The following is a 12,781-nucleotide window of genomic DNA, read 5'->3' on the forward strand; positions in this document are numbered from 1 at the left end:
GGTTCAACCGTAATTTTAGGAAGCTACGAGAATACTTTTTGTGCACAAAGAAAACAAAAATAATGACTTTATTCAACAATTTCTTCTCTTCCGTGTCAGTTGATGCACGTTCACAAGAGCACCACGACGTATGCGTGTGGTGCTGCTGATGCAGGAGCCGGCTGCGCTGCGCCTTGTTTACAAGCAGAGGAATGCACACGCATGTGTCTTGGTACTCTCTTGAATGGTGGCAGAGACTGACCGGAAAAGAAATTGCTGAATAAAGTCATTATTTTTGTTTTCTTTGCACACAAAAGTATTCTCGTAGCTTTTTGCTTTTTGTTCAGATGATGAACGAAGGTCTTATGGGTTTGGAACGACATGACGGTGAGCAATTAATGACAGAATTTTCATTTTTGGGTGAACTATGTCTTTAGCTAAATACAATCTATCTACTAAAACTACAATATCAGAATGAGAACCTTTAGATTAAGAATAAGAATAACATTTATTGCCAAGTGCTTACACACACAAGGAATTTGAAAAAGACACAGATAATAAAATAAAATTGATTAAATGAACATACGAACAAACACACACAGAAATAATGTGGTTTTACCTGGTCCAGTTCTCGCTGTCTTAGCCACACTTTGAGGAGGGCCACACCCTCTCCAAAAGCAGGACACTGTGCACTGATGGCCGACAGGAACTGAAGATGTGACAGTGGGAGATGATCTCCAAGAACTGTGCTGTTATAATGAGGAGTTGGGGGCTCACTGCTCTCTGCATCATAAAAATGACAGAAATATGATCATTATTGTTTGCTACCTCAGTCATGAAACTGAAATTGATCTCAGAAAATTCCTCATTACCTTGCTGCGTATTGGCAACACCAGTAAACCACTCAGTCCTGATGTTGTTCTTCTGAGGATGGAAGCGGCTAGGTTTGAGGAAGTCCGGTGGTGGAATGGCATGAATCCTTAACGTGACCTTACTGCTGTCATTACCTAAAGTCCACACACAAAGGTTACATGATCACTTCAGTTTAAAACAAACAGGAATATAATCACGCTCCGGAGTAAGACCATCAATCTCAGTTTTTTCCACATGGTTGCTTCTATTAGTGTACTCCACGCAGCAAAAGAAAAGGGTGTGCTAAAAGCAATTAACTAAACTAAAACGTTTGAGCAGATAATAACAGCATACACACTTTGGCATGAAAGCACTTGCAAGTAAATGTGATGCAAAATTCGAGGAGCTAATGAGTACCACAAACTACTCTTACAACAATTGTACCTGGGGGTTTGAGTAGTAGGATTGGGCGAAGTCGGTTGCCATGTAGACAAGAGTAGTGCAGTGAACCCACACACTTTGCGAAGGAGAGATGCCGTGCCAGGCCAGCCAGATACAGCGCTCGCTTTCGAGAGTACCGCTGGTTAATGGCATCCATTGGGTGCAAAATAGACTTCAAAGAGAAAATACACCATATTGTAACAGAATGAACTAATGCACGAATTAGTTTAGACAAAGACGGACAGACAGACAGATTTATAGACAGACAAATATATACAGACAGACGGACGGATGAATGTATAGATAGATAGACAGATTTATAGACTATACATATATAGATTGTCACAGACAGATGCATATACAGACAGAGAGACAGACAGATAGGCCTAGATATTTACAGCCAGACATATCCATGTATGGATGGATGATCAGACAGAAAGACAGGCAGACAGATGGATAGACAGACAGACACACAGACAGATATAAGGACAGAGAGACAGACAGATGTATGGATATATAGACAGACAGATTTATAGACAGACACACACGTGTTATATATTTTATATACAGTATATACCAACAGAGAGGCAGAAAAGTTGTTTTTGAGGTATAACTTACAGCTGGAATGGTAACAGCCAAGTCCACAGAGACTTTGGGTTTGATACCCGTGCCCAGTGGATAACTGCCCACCAGGTTGATTGATGCAGGAGGCTCCATGTGAAATTTGCCTTTTGCTGTCGATGGGACGAGGAGGAATGGGACTTCAACACCTGACAACCATGAAATATCATCCAACTAGAGAGAAAGAGAAAACTATTAAGAAAAATGATATTGCCAGCTACCATAGAGTATCAGTAAAAATCAGCACTTTTGCTGCTGCTGATGGGAATGCCACACAGATTTCTGACCTCCACAACTTCAGATTCAGGCACACACTGCAAGAAATCTGTGATCTGCTGCACAAAGGAGTCCACCAGCTTCTTCCTGTGCTCACTAAGGGCCACTTCTTTCAGCAGTTCCTCCATCTGAACATCATCCATATGAATCAGTGATAAGAAAAGCTCAAAATATACAGTCATGCCATGCACTGAGCAGCTCAGTGTTGTTGAATACGACACGTTTAAACATGTTAAGATAACATACAAAGACAGTAAAATGTAAATAATTTCTGACCTGCATTTTCAATATGCTGCAGTGGAAGAGATTCTCTGCTTCTTTCAACTGGTTGAGCTCTTCCACAGTTGGGGCTTTGTACAGCTCTTTTTTGGACAGCTTGACTGGCCGTAAGACCCCACCATCTGACACGGTGCCCTTCGCTTTTCGTTTGGAGTCTTTTGACTGTTTTGCACTCTTTTTCTCATTTTCTTCATCATTCTGAGAGTTATCTAGTAACTCCATCTGTGTATATATATCAACAAAAGTAAATCTTTAAACATATTTTATGTATTTTAAGTTAAAATACAAAAAAATACAACTTTGCTAAGTAATGTGATAAGAAAACTGCGTGAAACCGCACGAACCTGATCTTCCGTTTCAGCCGATTCCTTTCTCTTCTTCATTTTGATAGAAATGTGAGTTTTTAGAAGGATATATTCAATTAATTCATGAATTTACAGTTTCTTCCAATGTACAGTTTTCAACGCGTCTCTCACATGGGCAACACATGGGACACACTAAACACAGGCTGCATTGGTGAGTTCACCAATTGGTCCGTGTGCGGGCAACCCTTCAGGGATTGGCTGCTTAACTTTGGTTCCGCCTCCAAACATAATCAAGTTTAGTAGAGATTACACTAGTCGCCTCTCTAGGAATACGATTTTTTTCCCCAAACATTTCATATTATAAATATAAAATGAATGTAAGGCACGGACACGAATAGATTTGTTTTATTATGTTATAGGGGAATAAAAACAATGCGTGTCGCGGTATAATGACGTCGCGTTAAGTATCACTCACTTCACGCATGCGCTTTTTGCCTCTTGCCGAATGGAAACTAGTCAAGTTCGGCCGTATGTGCATTTCTTACATTAACATTATACAAATACAAAATTTGCCCTTAAAATAAGTGTGTTTATACGACTGTTTAGTTATTTTTTTGCACGCTTTAAAGAATAATTCTCTATGTCTAATGACAGCAAGTTATCAGGCAACATAACATACCTAATGTAAATATCCTTTACTGCTGCTGCTTCATTAACATCAATTTTTGTCAAATTATTTGATTAAAAAAATGTCCAGTAAAGAAGTAAAAGCTGAACTAAAAAGTGCCAGAGAAGCCATCAAAAATAAAGGGTTTAAAGAAGCTTTGAAACATTGTAAGGTAAGCGTTTACTTACAGCTGTCAGCATACAGTAAATAACTTCCTTTATCTCTGTAGACTTATAGATAGCTTCCATCTCATCTTTTCTCCTGATTGACTGTATTTGCATGGGTGTGTAAGTTAAACATGTGTCTCTCAAGTTAAACTATATTTGTGCACCCCAGGCTGTTCTCAAACTTGAGAAGAATAACTACAATGCCTGGGTGTTTATTGGAGTGGCAGCTACAGAGCTGCAGCAGCTGGATCAGGCTCAGACCGCCTACAGAAAGGCCACTGAACTGGAGCCAGAGCAACTGCTTGCATGGCAGGTCAGTCATGGTATATAAACTATAATCAATAGTCCAAATGTAGTGTTTATCTTGGGACACAGTTTGTTAGCTGTTTGTTAAATTTGTTTTGATGGCATTGAGCACTGCTGGACTAGATATTTTTAGATATTTTAATTTTTTTTACTAGATGTGGATTTCTTTTACAGGGTTTAACAAATCTGTACGAAAAAAGTGACCAAGCAGATTTCAAAGCTGAGCACTAGATGTGGATTTCTTTTACAGGGTTTAGCAAATCTGTACGAAAAAAGTGACCGAGCAGATTTCAAAGCTGAGCTGCCAAAGATTTACCAGAAACTTATTACACTGTATGAAACGTAAGTAAAGTGGTCTTCTTTCCTCTTAGCATAATTTTAAAGGGGGAAAAAATCGAATTATAGAGTAATTAATCAGTTATAATCTTTTGCCACTTTATTCACCTTATTGCATTTTTGAAAGCGTTCATGTTAAATTTACCAGAATTTCTTACATTTTGGAATTTTCCCTTACCCAGACGCTTTAAATTTCACTTCACAATAAATGAATAAAAAGTATTAAAATCAGGGATATGCACTTACATTATTATAATCATGCCAGTAATTTTTGTATGAGTTGTTTATTTGTCTCCAAAACTTTTATATTTGGTTATCGTAGATATGAGAAGTGAGAGAGGAGCACATCTTTTCCTGGGAAACAGAATAAAAGTTCAAAGCTCAGAAATATCAATAATTTTAAGATTTTTTTTTTTTTTACATCGTAATCTGAGAGGGTGTCATTGCCATATTTGTTACTTGGAGAATTTGAATTCATAAACAATTAGTTTCTTTTGTATATATAAACCTACCTGCAAAGCTACCTGAAAAACTATGCACATGTGCACCGAGGGCAAAAGCTGCTTTAAACACAAAGGATGCTCGCACCAAATGTTGATTTAATTTAGTTAATAGAAGTTAATTGATAAAGAAAATCTATTTATGACATTATTTTTGACAGCATTTTTACACAAGTGTCTAAAACTTTTAACAGTACTGTAGCTTTGGCAAACACAAATCTCACTGGATTATTACAATTAATGGCACAATGAATATTTGGAAATGTGAACTGATATTTCCTACTGACACACTACAGCAAAAGACAGAAATAATTGACTTAAAACCATTTTTTAGCTGGTTTCTAAAGTTTTCTCAAAAAAGTAAAACATTTTATTGTATTATACACCATTATCACTCACATCACTCATTAAACCAAAATACACTTAAAAGCAATGATCAGATTCTTGTTTCAGAACCAGTGATATATCTTTATTTTAAGATTAAAAGAATGCTATTACTTGATTTCTTTTCTGCGCTTGCAGCTCAGACAAAGCGAAATGTTTTGAAGTGAGCAAGAAGTTGGTGGAAGTCTATCAGTCGGAGAAGAACTATTTACAGGTGTGATCTTTAAATATAAGGACTTGATGTTACAACTAGATTTAAGATTTAAGTGGATATAACTTCACTGTCTGTTACCTACACAAAATAATCTACACATTATTTCTAAAGTCACCATCAGGCTTCATATCTGCATATGTGTGAAATGTTTGCTACTCTACCCATAGGTGGCCCGAGTGTGGAGGAGGTTAATCCAGGTAAGGGAGGCAGAGGAAGGGGTGGAGAATTTAGAGCTGCTGGAGCTGTGGAAGGAGATGACCAGACTCTTGCAGGACACGGTTGAGGATCAGGACAATGAGACTCAACAACACGTCAGTCGATTTCACCTGTCTCAAATACTGCTTTTTGAGAATTTCCAAGTGCTTTTTTTGTACATGGCCACAATTTAGTGTCACCACATGCATTTTTACAAAGCTTACAGTGTGTATTTCTTTGCTCCACAGCTGATATCAGCATTTGAAAGAGCTTTCCAATTGATGATAAATGTGCCCAGTGAAGCCCACAGGAGCCTTTCACAGGACTACATTAAATGTCTTTCCAAGGTTGGCAAGCTGTATATGCCACAATTATTGTAATATTCATCATAATAATGACTGGACCAAAGCAAATGTTTCATTTATGTATTCTGCAGCTTCCTCATGAGGTGGCCAAGCTAAAGGAAGTTTGTGATGCCACGCTGTCCCGCTATCCGACACACTCCTACCCTCTAGAGGCCCTCAGTGAGCACTACATCAGAACAGGTCAGTTTCAGTCAATGGGATAAAAAAAAAAAAAACACAAAATTGTCAAATGCTGGATGGCCAGTAGTTTTTTTTATACTCCTATTTCATTGTTTATCCTTTTTTTAAAATCTACATTACAGTTCAAAAGTTTGGGGTCAGTAAGATTTTCTTTAAAGCACCAAATCAGCATATCAGAATGATTGGATGATGATCAGGAAGGATTTGTTAAAATACATGTATTTTTTTAGTTCATTGAAATAGAAAACAGTTGTTTTTGTTTGTAATAATATTTCATAATATTATAGTTTTTACTGTATTTTTAATCAAATAAATTGACTTTATGAGACTTATATCAGAAACATCATACTCCAAACTTTTGAACAATAATGTAAGTACAAAAATAATCCTGTTTCTGAAAACATAAAACTCATGTTGAGTATTTCTAAATAAACATAGCTCTCAGATAATTGATCTCGTCTCCGATGATCCTGGTAGGTGACTGCAGTGAGGAAGCTGCCCGCTGTTTCAGCCGTCTCTCGGAACTGGATCCAAACAACTCACACGCTCACTTTGGTCTTGGTATTAAAGCTTGTCAGGATAAAAAATATGAGGATGCCATCAAAAGTATTAGTCTAGGTGAGTTTATAAATACCATAAAGAATTCACAGATGTTTAGTGATTTGCTCCAATATGGATGGAGGTTATCAAAGTTTTTCAAGCTTCTTAATAAGAATGTTTCAGACCAGAGGTCAAGTATATAATGCAAGAAATGCAGTGTATCAAATTAATAGAATGCATTTCTTGATTCATTTTGATAACTAAAAATGTGTTTTAATAACTCTTTGATTTTTGTTCATGTTCAGCTATACATTAATTAAACATTAATTAATAAACAACATTAATTAAACTCCTAGCAGTATCTAACTATACTGTACAATGTAAATCACAAATAATATGTTTAAATCTTTTGTTGTGTTTTTCCTGCAGGATTGAAGCGTATGCGCTCCTCCATCATTGGCTGGTATAATCTTGCTCTGGCTCAACTAAAAATGCATAAATACTCTGACAGTGCCACAGCTTCCAGCCAAGGTACTGCATGATAAAAATAACTACACATCTAAAACACAGCTGACATGACATCTACTCAATCAGCTGCACTAACAGGGTGGAAAAGGGCTGTTCTCAGAAATATTCTGTTTTGTGTCTTCAGGGCTGAAGTCGAGTGTGGGGAACTCTGATGATTGGACTCATAAGCTGCAGAGGTTGAAACTAGAGGCTCTGGTAAGGACAGGAAGAGACCAGGATGCTGAGGAAGCTCTGCAGATCCTTACACAGGTATCGTTTTAAACCAAAGACTGACACAGATCTGCAGTCTAACAACAGATTTTTTTGAAAGAAGTCTTAAAAGCTCACCAAGGTTGCATTTGATAAAAAATACAGTGAAACGGTATTATTGTGAAATATTATTACAATGTAAAATAGCTCTTTTCTGTTTTAATATTTTAGTTTATTCCTGTGATGATAAAGCTGAGTTTTCAGCAGATATTACTGCAGTCTTCCGTGTCACATGATAAATCAGTTTAATATGCTGATTTTGAACGAAATAAACATTATGAATAATTACGAATGTTGAAAACATGTTGAAAGATGTTGTGCTGCTTAATAATTTTGTGGAAACACAAAAATACATGTTTTATTTAATTTAATAAATTTTTTTCTTTGATGAACAGAAGGTTCACAAGAGCAGCATTTACAATTCACAGAGTAGCATTTTTACAATTTAATACATCCTTGCTGAATAAAAGGTTTCATTTCTTAAAAAAAAGAGAAATGAATATTAATAATTGTTTGATAATCTATTTGATTTACATAATGTTCATGATGACTCCTTTTAGATTTCAGATGCCAAAAATGACCCAGTGCTTTTAGCTTTGAAAGGAAGAGCCCACTTGCAAAAAGGCCAAACTGAGGAAGCATTTCAGGTGAAACATTTTCTTTTGACAGGAAAGGAATTACTGGAATTTAATCTTCAAATAACATGATAGATTTTAGGATATTAGATGTTTAAAAAAAAAACAAAGTAGACCAGATCTTGTTTAAATGAAATGATCCTTACAGGTTTCAGCTGAGCTGTTGAGCTCTCACCCAGGATCTGTGGAGAGTCTCACTCTGAAGGGGTTGGTGCATATTGCGAAAGAACAGCACAAACAAGCTGAAGAAAGGTGTGAAACCCCTTCTAAACACACACACGCATGCAGTATAAAAACCCGAAATAGATTTAAACACTAAACACTGATCCTCTCGTCTTCTCTTTGTCTCACAGCTTTCTAGAGGCTTTATCTGGTAGCCCAGATAATGGGGAGTTGTTCTTCCTGATGGGGCGCCTGTTCTGGAACATGGGAGAGGAAATGCGAAGGGATCGTAGCAAAGCCCATACACATTTACTCAAGGTAAGGCCAGCAATATCAGACCTTATGCTCTTTATCCTTGCATATAGACTCCAGAGTCTTTTCTCTTGGGATAGAAATAAGTGATTACTTGTTTTCTGTTATTTTAAGGCTGCTAAACTGGACCCGTATCTCGGTTCAGTGTTTCGTTTTCTGGGTCATTACTATAGAGAGGTAGCAAAAGATCAGGGCAGAGCCAGAGGCTGCTATAAGAGAGCGTTTGAGCTGGATTCCTCTGATGCAGAGTCTGGAGCGGCTACTGTAGACCTCAGCATGGAGCAGGGGGACATGGTGAGTGTTAAAAGTCTTGTAATCCAAGATGGTCCCATTGAGGGTATCCGTTGCTTATTTTTTTCCCCTTCAAAGTTGTAACAAGAACTTGTTGTAGATGCTGTAGAAGACACAGAGTTCCTGTAAAAGGGGTTTATTGACTGTGTGATGTGTTCTCTGCTCTTAGGACTCAGCTCTGACTGTTCTGCAGTCTGTAACAGAGAGAGCCACTCCTGGCTCTGCTAAATGGGCCTGGATGAGGAGAGGGCTCTACCACCTCAAGATTGGCCAGCATCAACAGGCCATTGCAGAGTAAGTGAATTGATTTCAGCTATAAAGCATAAGTGGTAATAAGATTTGTTTAACTGGGCCTGGATGGTGAGCTCAGCAGATATTTTAAAGATCTTATTTAATGTAGCTGCATTAACATTGGCAATTATAACGATGCAAGACGTTAATAGGGTTTTCTAAAATGTTATTAATAGTAGGCCTATATCATTGAATTACATTCTCAGTATTTTGTGCCATTTGGAAATATATTAAAGGGATATTTCACCCCAAAATGAAAATTTTGTCATCATCATTTACTCACCCTCGTGTTGTTACAAACCTGTATGAGTTTCTTTCTTATGTTGAACATAAAAGAAGATATTTTGAAGAATGCTGGTAATCAAACAGTTGATGGTCCCCATTGACTTATTTCTTTCCTTACTATGGAAGTCAATGGGGACCAACAACTGTTTGGTTCTTCAAATGTCTTCAAAATATCTTCTTTTGTGTTCAACATAAGAAATAAACTCATACAGGTTTGGAATGATGGAATATATGGTTTATTTTATTTTATTTTCATATCTTAAGGACTTTGTACACCAAAAGTCTAAAAGTTAGCCATGATTCTGCTTTGGATTTAGTCTGCAGGCGGCGTTGAGGGCAGATCCTCAGGATTGGGTGTGCTGGGAATGTTTAGGTGAGGCTTACCTTAACCGCAGGAGTTTCACAGCAGCCCTGAAAGCATTTGATAAAGCACATACTCTGCAGCCCACCTCCATCTACAGCCTCTATCAGACCGCTGCCATCAAACAGATCCTCGGCCGGTTTAAAGAGGCCGCTGCAGAGTACAGGCAGATCTTAGAGCAGGAGGACTACGTGCCGGCATTGAAAGGTTTGTGTGATTTCTGCAGTAATCTCTCAGGTTAATGACTATTTCATCCAGTATTCAAATTTATAGTGTTTCATAAAGCATCCTTATCATATTCTCAGGTCTGGGTGAATGCTTGCTAGCCTTGGCTAGAAGTGCACTTGATGACTATCTTGATGGAAGAGCTGTAGATTTGATACAGAATGCCATCCATTACCTTTTCAGGTAAACATGAAGGTGCACTGGGTAAAGGGAATATTTGTGTTTTATTTTGTGAAGTGGTGTCTGACCATATGAGGTGAGTTGGATGGATGTCATCCAGCAGGTACTGATCAAATCTCAATCTTTGTTTCAACATTCCAGAGCTTTAAAGCAAAGGCCAGACCTGTCGTGTCTGTGGAAGTTACTAGGTGATGCCTGCACCACTTCCAGAACTGTGTCCCCAAACCGAGCCAAAGTGCTGGTGCCTGGAGCTCTATGTGGAATGGATCCACTTGATCAGGGCCATACACTGGACCAGAGACAGCTCCTCACTCTAGGAGAAAGGTAAAAGAGTAGAACCATATTAAACTAAATGGCGAAAAGAAGACTGTGGGCCTTCCCATTAAAAATAAGAACAAAAAAAGTAATATTCCTATGTTTTACCAGGTGCTTTGGTCGTGCTTTGAAACTCATGCCGGAGGCCCCTAGTCTGTGGTGTGACCTTGGCCTGAACTACTACCACCAATCCAGACTGCTCAGCTGCCTCAATCCTGAAGAGGATCAGCAGCCTCTGCTGGAGAAAGCCATACAGGTACATGACCTGACCTGGTATCAGTCATTTGTAATGCTTTCATGAAGATGTGTTAACAGGCTGCTTTGGTTTGGCTCTGTTCTGACAGTGTGTGAAGAAGGCGATCATGCTCGACAGTGCAAATCACACATACTGGAATGCCCTCGGGGTGGTCTCCATGGCAAAGGGTAGATAAAAATATACATTTGATGTGCATAATCGCATTAGTCTGGATTATATAACAGTGTTGTGATGGACTATTCTTGTGTTAATTGTATATTCTGCTTTTATATTTTAGGAATTGAAAACTTTGCACTTGCACAACACTGCTTTATCAAATCGGTAAAAGCGGAGTCAAATGTAAGTAATGCAAGAAAAATAAACTCTTTCTTCACTTTTTAAACATTTGTGTTGATGCAACTAATGTATCTCCTGGTTATTTTTCAGAATGTGGTTGCATGGACCAACCTTGGTGCTTTGTATCTGAAGAAGGGAAATATAGAGGTAATAAGATTTTTGTCAAGTTATTAGCTTGACTTCACATGATTTAGAGAACCACGCTGATAGTCCTTTTTCTACATTATTTTTTTTTAGCTCTCGCATGAAGCTTTTAAGATTGCTCAGTCTCTAGAACCCCTCTATGTGAACTGCTGGATCGGACAGGTAGACTTTAGTTCAGACCTTATATATAACATCCAGTGCCCTTTTTTATTCTAGTATGACACACAGAACATCTAACTTCTTTCTCATTATACAGGCCCTGATTGCTGAGTCAGTGGGCAGTTATGACACCATGGATCTTTTCAGACACACCACAGAACTGAGCACTCATGTATGTCTAATTATTTCTGAAATATACACAGTTATTCAAGGGTTTGAGGTCTGTACGTTTTTTAAAAGAAGTGTCTTATGCTCACCAAGGCTGCATTTATTTGCTTAAAAAACAGTGATATTACAGTAATTACAATATTACTGTAATATTAATTCAATTTAAATGAGCTGTTTTCTATTTGCATATATTTTTAAATGTAATTTATTCCTGTGATGGCAAAGCTGAATTATCAGCAGCATGTACTGACCCGAACTTTTGAACATTTGTGTAGTTTCTTCTTTAGGTTCAGATTATTGATCATTGTTCTGCTTGCAGTAACATGTTTATTTGATGTTAGACCGAGGGAGTGAAGGGTTATGCATATTGGGTTTGCTCCACACTGCTGGACAGGAGCAACAGAGACTCAGAGATCTACCTCTACAACATAGTCCAGATGAACGCTGTCTCTGCTGCCCAGGTGGCTCTGAGCAAGTACACCGGTATGAGAAGAACACAAACACAGCATACTGTTTTAAGATATTGCAAGGTTATTTATGGGTCTGTCATTTATTGTCTGATCTCAAACCAATTTTGTTAAAGAAAAAATAAATAAATAAATATTGTCTTTAACCAAAGTTAAAAGTAAGTTTCTTTGTCTCACTCATATATATATAAAAAAAACTTAATACATACTCTATATCTGTTACCATTATGAAGTATGTAAATACATTAATATGGCACTATATGCATGTTTTATAGGCCAGGCTAAAAGGATATTTAACCTGAAAGCAGTTAAAGACCTGGCTTTGATATACCCCTGATATATTGAATGATTTCACCAGGAATGCAGGTGGAATGGCTAGATAAAATTAAAAATGTGTTTCTCCATAAATATTAAGGAAATGATCCATGTGACAATGACAAATTATTTAAAGATGAAGTGAGGTAATGAAGCTCAGTGTGCTTTCATTGTTTCACACCAGAGAGGGTTCAGACAGACCCAGACGCCTTCATCATGCTCGGATACCTGAACACACACCTGCAGCTGAGGAAACAGGCCACTGAGGCATATCGCAGGTTTGCCACCTCTAGCTATTTATACATTTGGAAATTCTGCCCAGCCAGATGGACAGCAAGTCTACTTGACAAATTTTAAACCGTAAATTTGAAACTGGAATTAATGAAAAGTAAAATTATTGATTTTTTTTCATAACATCACATTTTTTTTTTTTATATTAGGTCTTTTATGTTATGCTCCAGGCCCAATTGTATTATCACATTCAGCATGAATTGA

General features: G+C 37.6%; 2 protein-coding genes across 3 annotated transcripts in view; one reads left to right on the plus strand and one right to left on the minus strand.

Annotated features, from left to right (window-relative positions):
* The window catches only part of nol6 (nucleolar protein 6 (RNA-associated)), a 13,526-nt gene extending 10,556 nt beyond the window's left edge, over positions 1-2,970 (minus strand). Inside the window, exons 1-7 of the mRNA XM_016527976.1 lie at positions 2,793-2,970; positions 2,446-2,670; positions 2,181-2,297; positions 1,891-2,067; positions 1,276-1,444; positions 852-986; positions 599-762 (exon numbers count right to left, since the gene is read on the minus strand). Of these exons, the coding sequence (XP_016383462.1) occupies positions 599-762; positions 852-986; positions 1,276-1,444; positions 1,891-2,067; positions 2,181-2,297; positions 2,446-2,670; positions 2,793-2,831 (1,026 nt within the window). The 5' untranslated portion in view covers positions 2,832-2,970. The remainder of the gene's footprint in view (positions 1-598; positions 763-851; positions 987-1,275; positions 1,445-1,890; positions 2,068-2,180; positions 2,298-2,445; positions 2,671-2,792) is intronic.
* A 254-nt stretch (positions 2,971-3,224) lies between these two features.
* The window catches only part of LOC107720289 (tetratricopeptide repeat protein 37-like), a 21,341-nt gene continuing 11,784 nt past the window's right edge, over positions 3,225-12,781 (plus strand). For both annotated transcript variants that reach the window (XM_016527969.1, XM_016527970.1), the window contains exons 1-27: positions 3,225-3,281; positions 3,500-3,592; positions 3,757-3,900; positions 4,144-4,235; positions 5,252-5,327; positions 5,495-5,638; positions 5,771-5,869; positions 5,959-6,067; positions 6,545-6,685; positions 7,037-7,138; positions 7,260-7,384; positions 7,945-8,031; positions 8,168-8,271; positions 8,373-8,499; positions 8,608-8,787; positions 8,954-9,078; positions 9,678-9,928; positions 10,027-10,129; positions 10,268-10,450; positions 10,553-10,697; positions 10,786-10,864; positions 10,975-11,036; positions 11,124-11,180; positions 11,271-11,339; positions 11,434-11,508; positions 11,846-11,987; positions 12,471-12,564. In XM_016527969.1, coding sequence (XP_016383455.1) covers positions 3,503-3,592; positions 3,757-3,900; positions 4,144-4,235; positions 5,252-5,327; positions 5,495-5,638; positions 5,771-5,869; positions 5,959-6,067; positions 6,545-6,685; positions 7,037-7,138; positions 7,260-7,384; positions 7,945-8,031; positions 8,168-8,271; positions 8,373-8,499; positions 8,608-8,787; positions 8,954-9,078; positions 9,678-9,928; positions 10,027-10,129; positions 10,268-10,450; positions 10,553-10,697; positions 10,786-10,864; positions 10,975-11,036; positions 11,124-11,180; positions 11,271-11,339; positions 11,434-11,508; positions 11,846-11,987; positions 12,471-12,564 — 3,005 coding nt within the window. In that variant the 5' untranslated portion in view covers positions 3,225-3,281; positions 3,500-3,502. The remainder of the gene's footprint in view (positions 3,282-3,499; positions 3,593-3,756; positions 3,901-4,143; positions 4,236-5,251; positions 5,328-5,494; positions 5,639-5,770; positions 5,870-5,958; positions 6,068-6,544; positions 6,686-7,036; positions 7,139-7,259; positions 7,385-7,944; positions 8,032-8,167; positions 8,272-8,372; positions 8,500-8,607; positions 8,788-8,953; positions 9,079-9,677; positions 9,929-10,026; positions 10,130-10,267; positions 10,451-10,552; positions 10,698-10,785; positions 10,865-10,974; positions 11,037-11,123; positions 11,181-11,270; positions 11,340-11,433; positions 11,509-11,845; positions 11,988-12,470; positions 12,565-12,781) is intronic.

This window comes from Sinocyclocheilus rhinocerous, unplaced genomic scaffold (genome assembly GCF_001515625.1).
Source record: "Sinocyclocheilus rhinocerous isolate Xijiao unplaced genomic scaffold, SAMN03320098_v1.1 scaffold62, whole genome shotgun sequence".
Lineage (NCBI taxonomy): Eukaryota > Metazoa > Chordata > Actinopteri > Cypriniformes > Cyprinidae > Sinocyclocheilus > Sinocyclocheilus rhinocerous.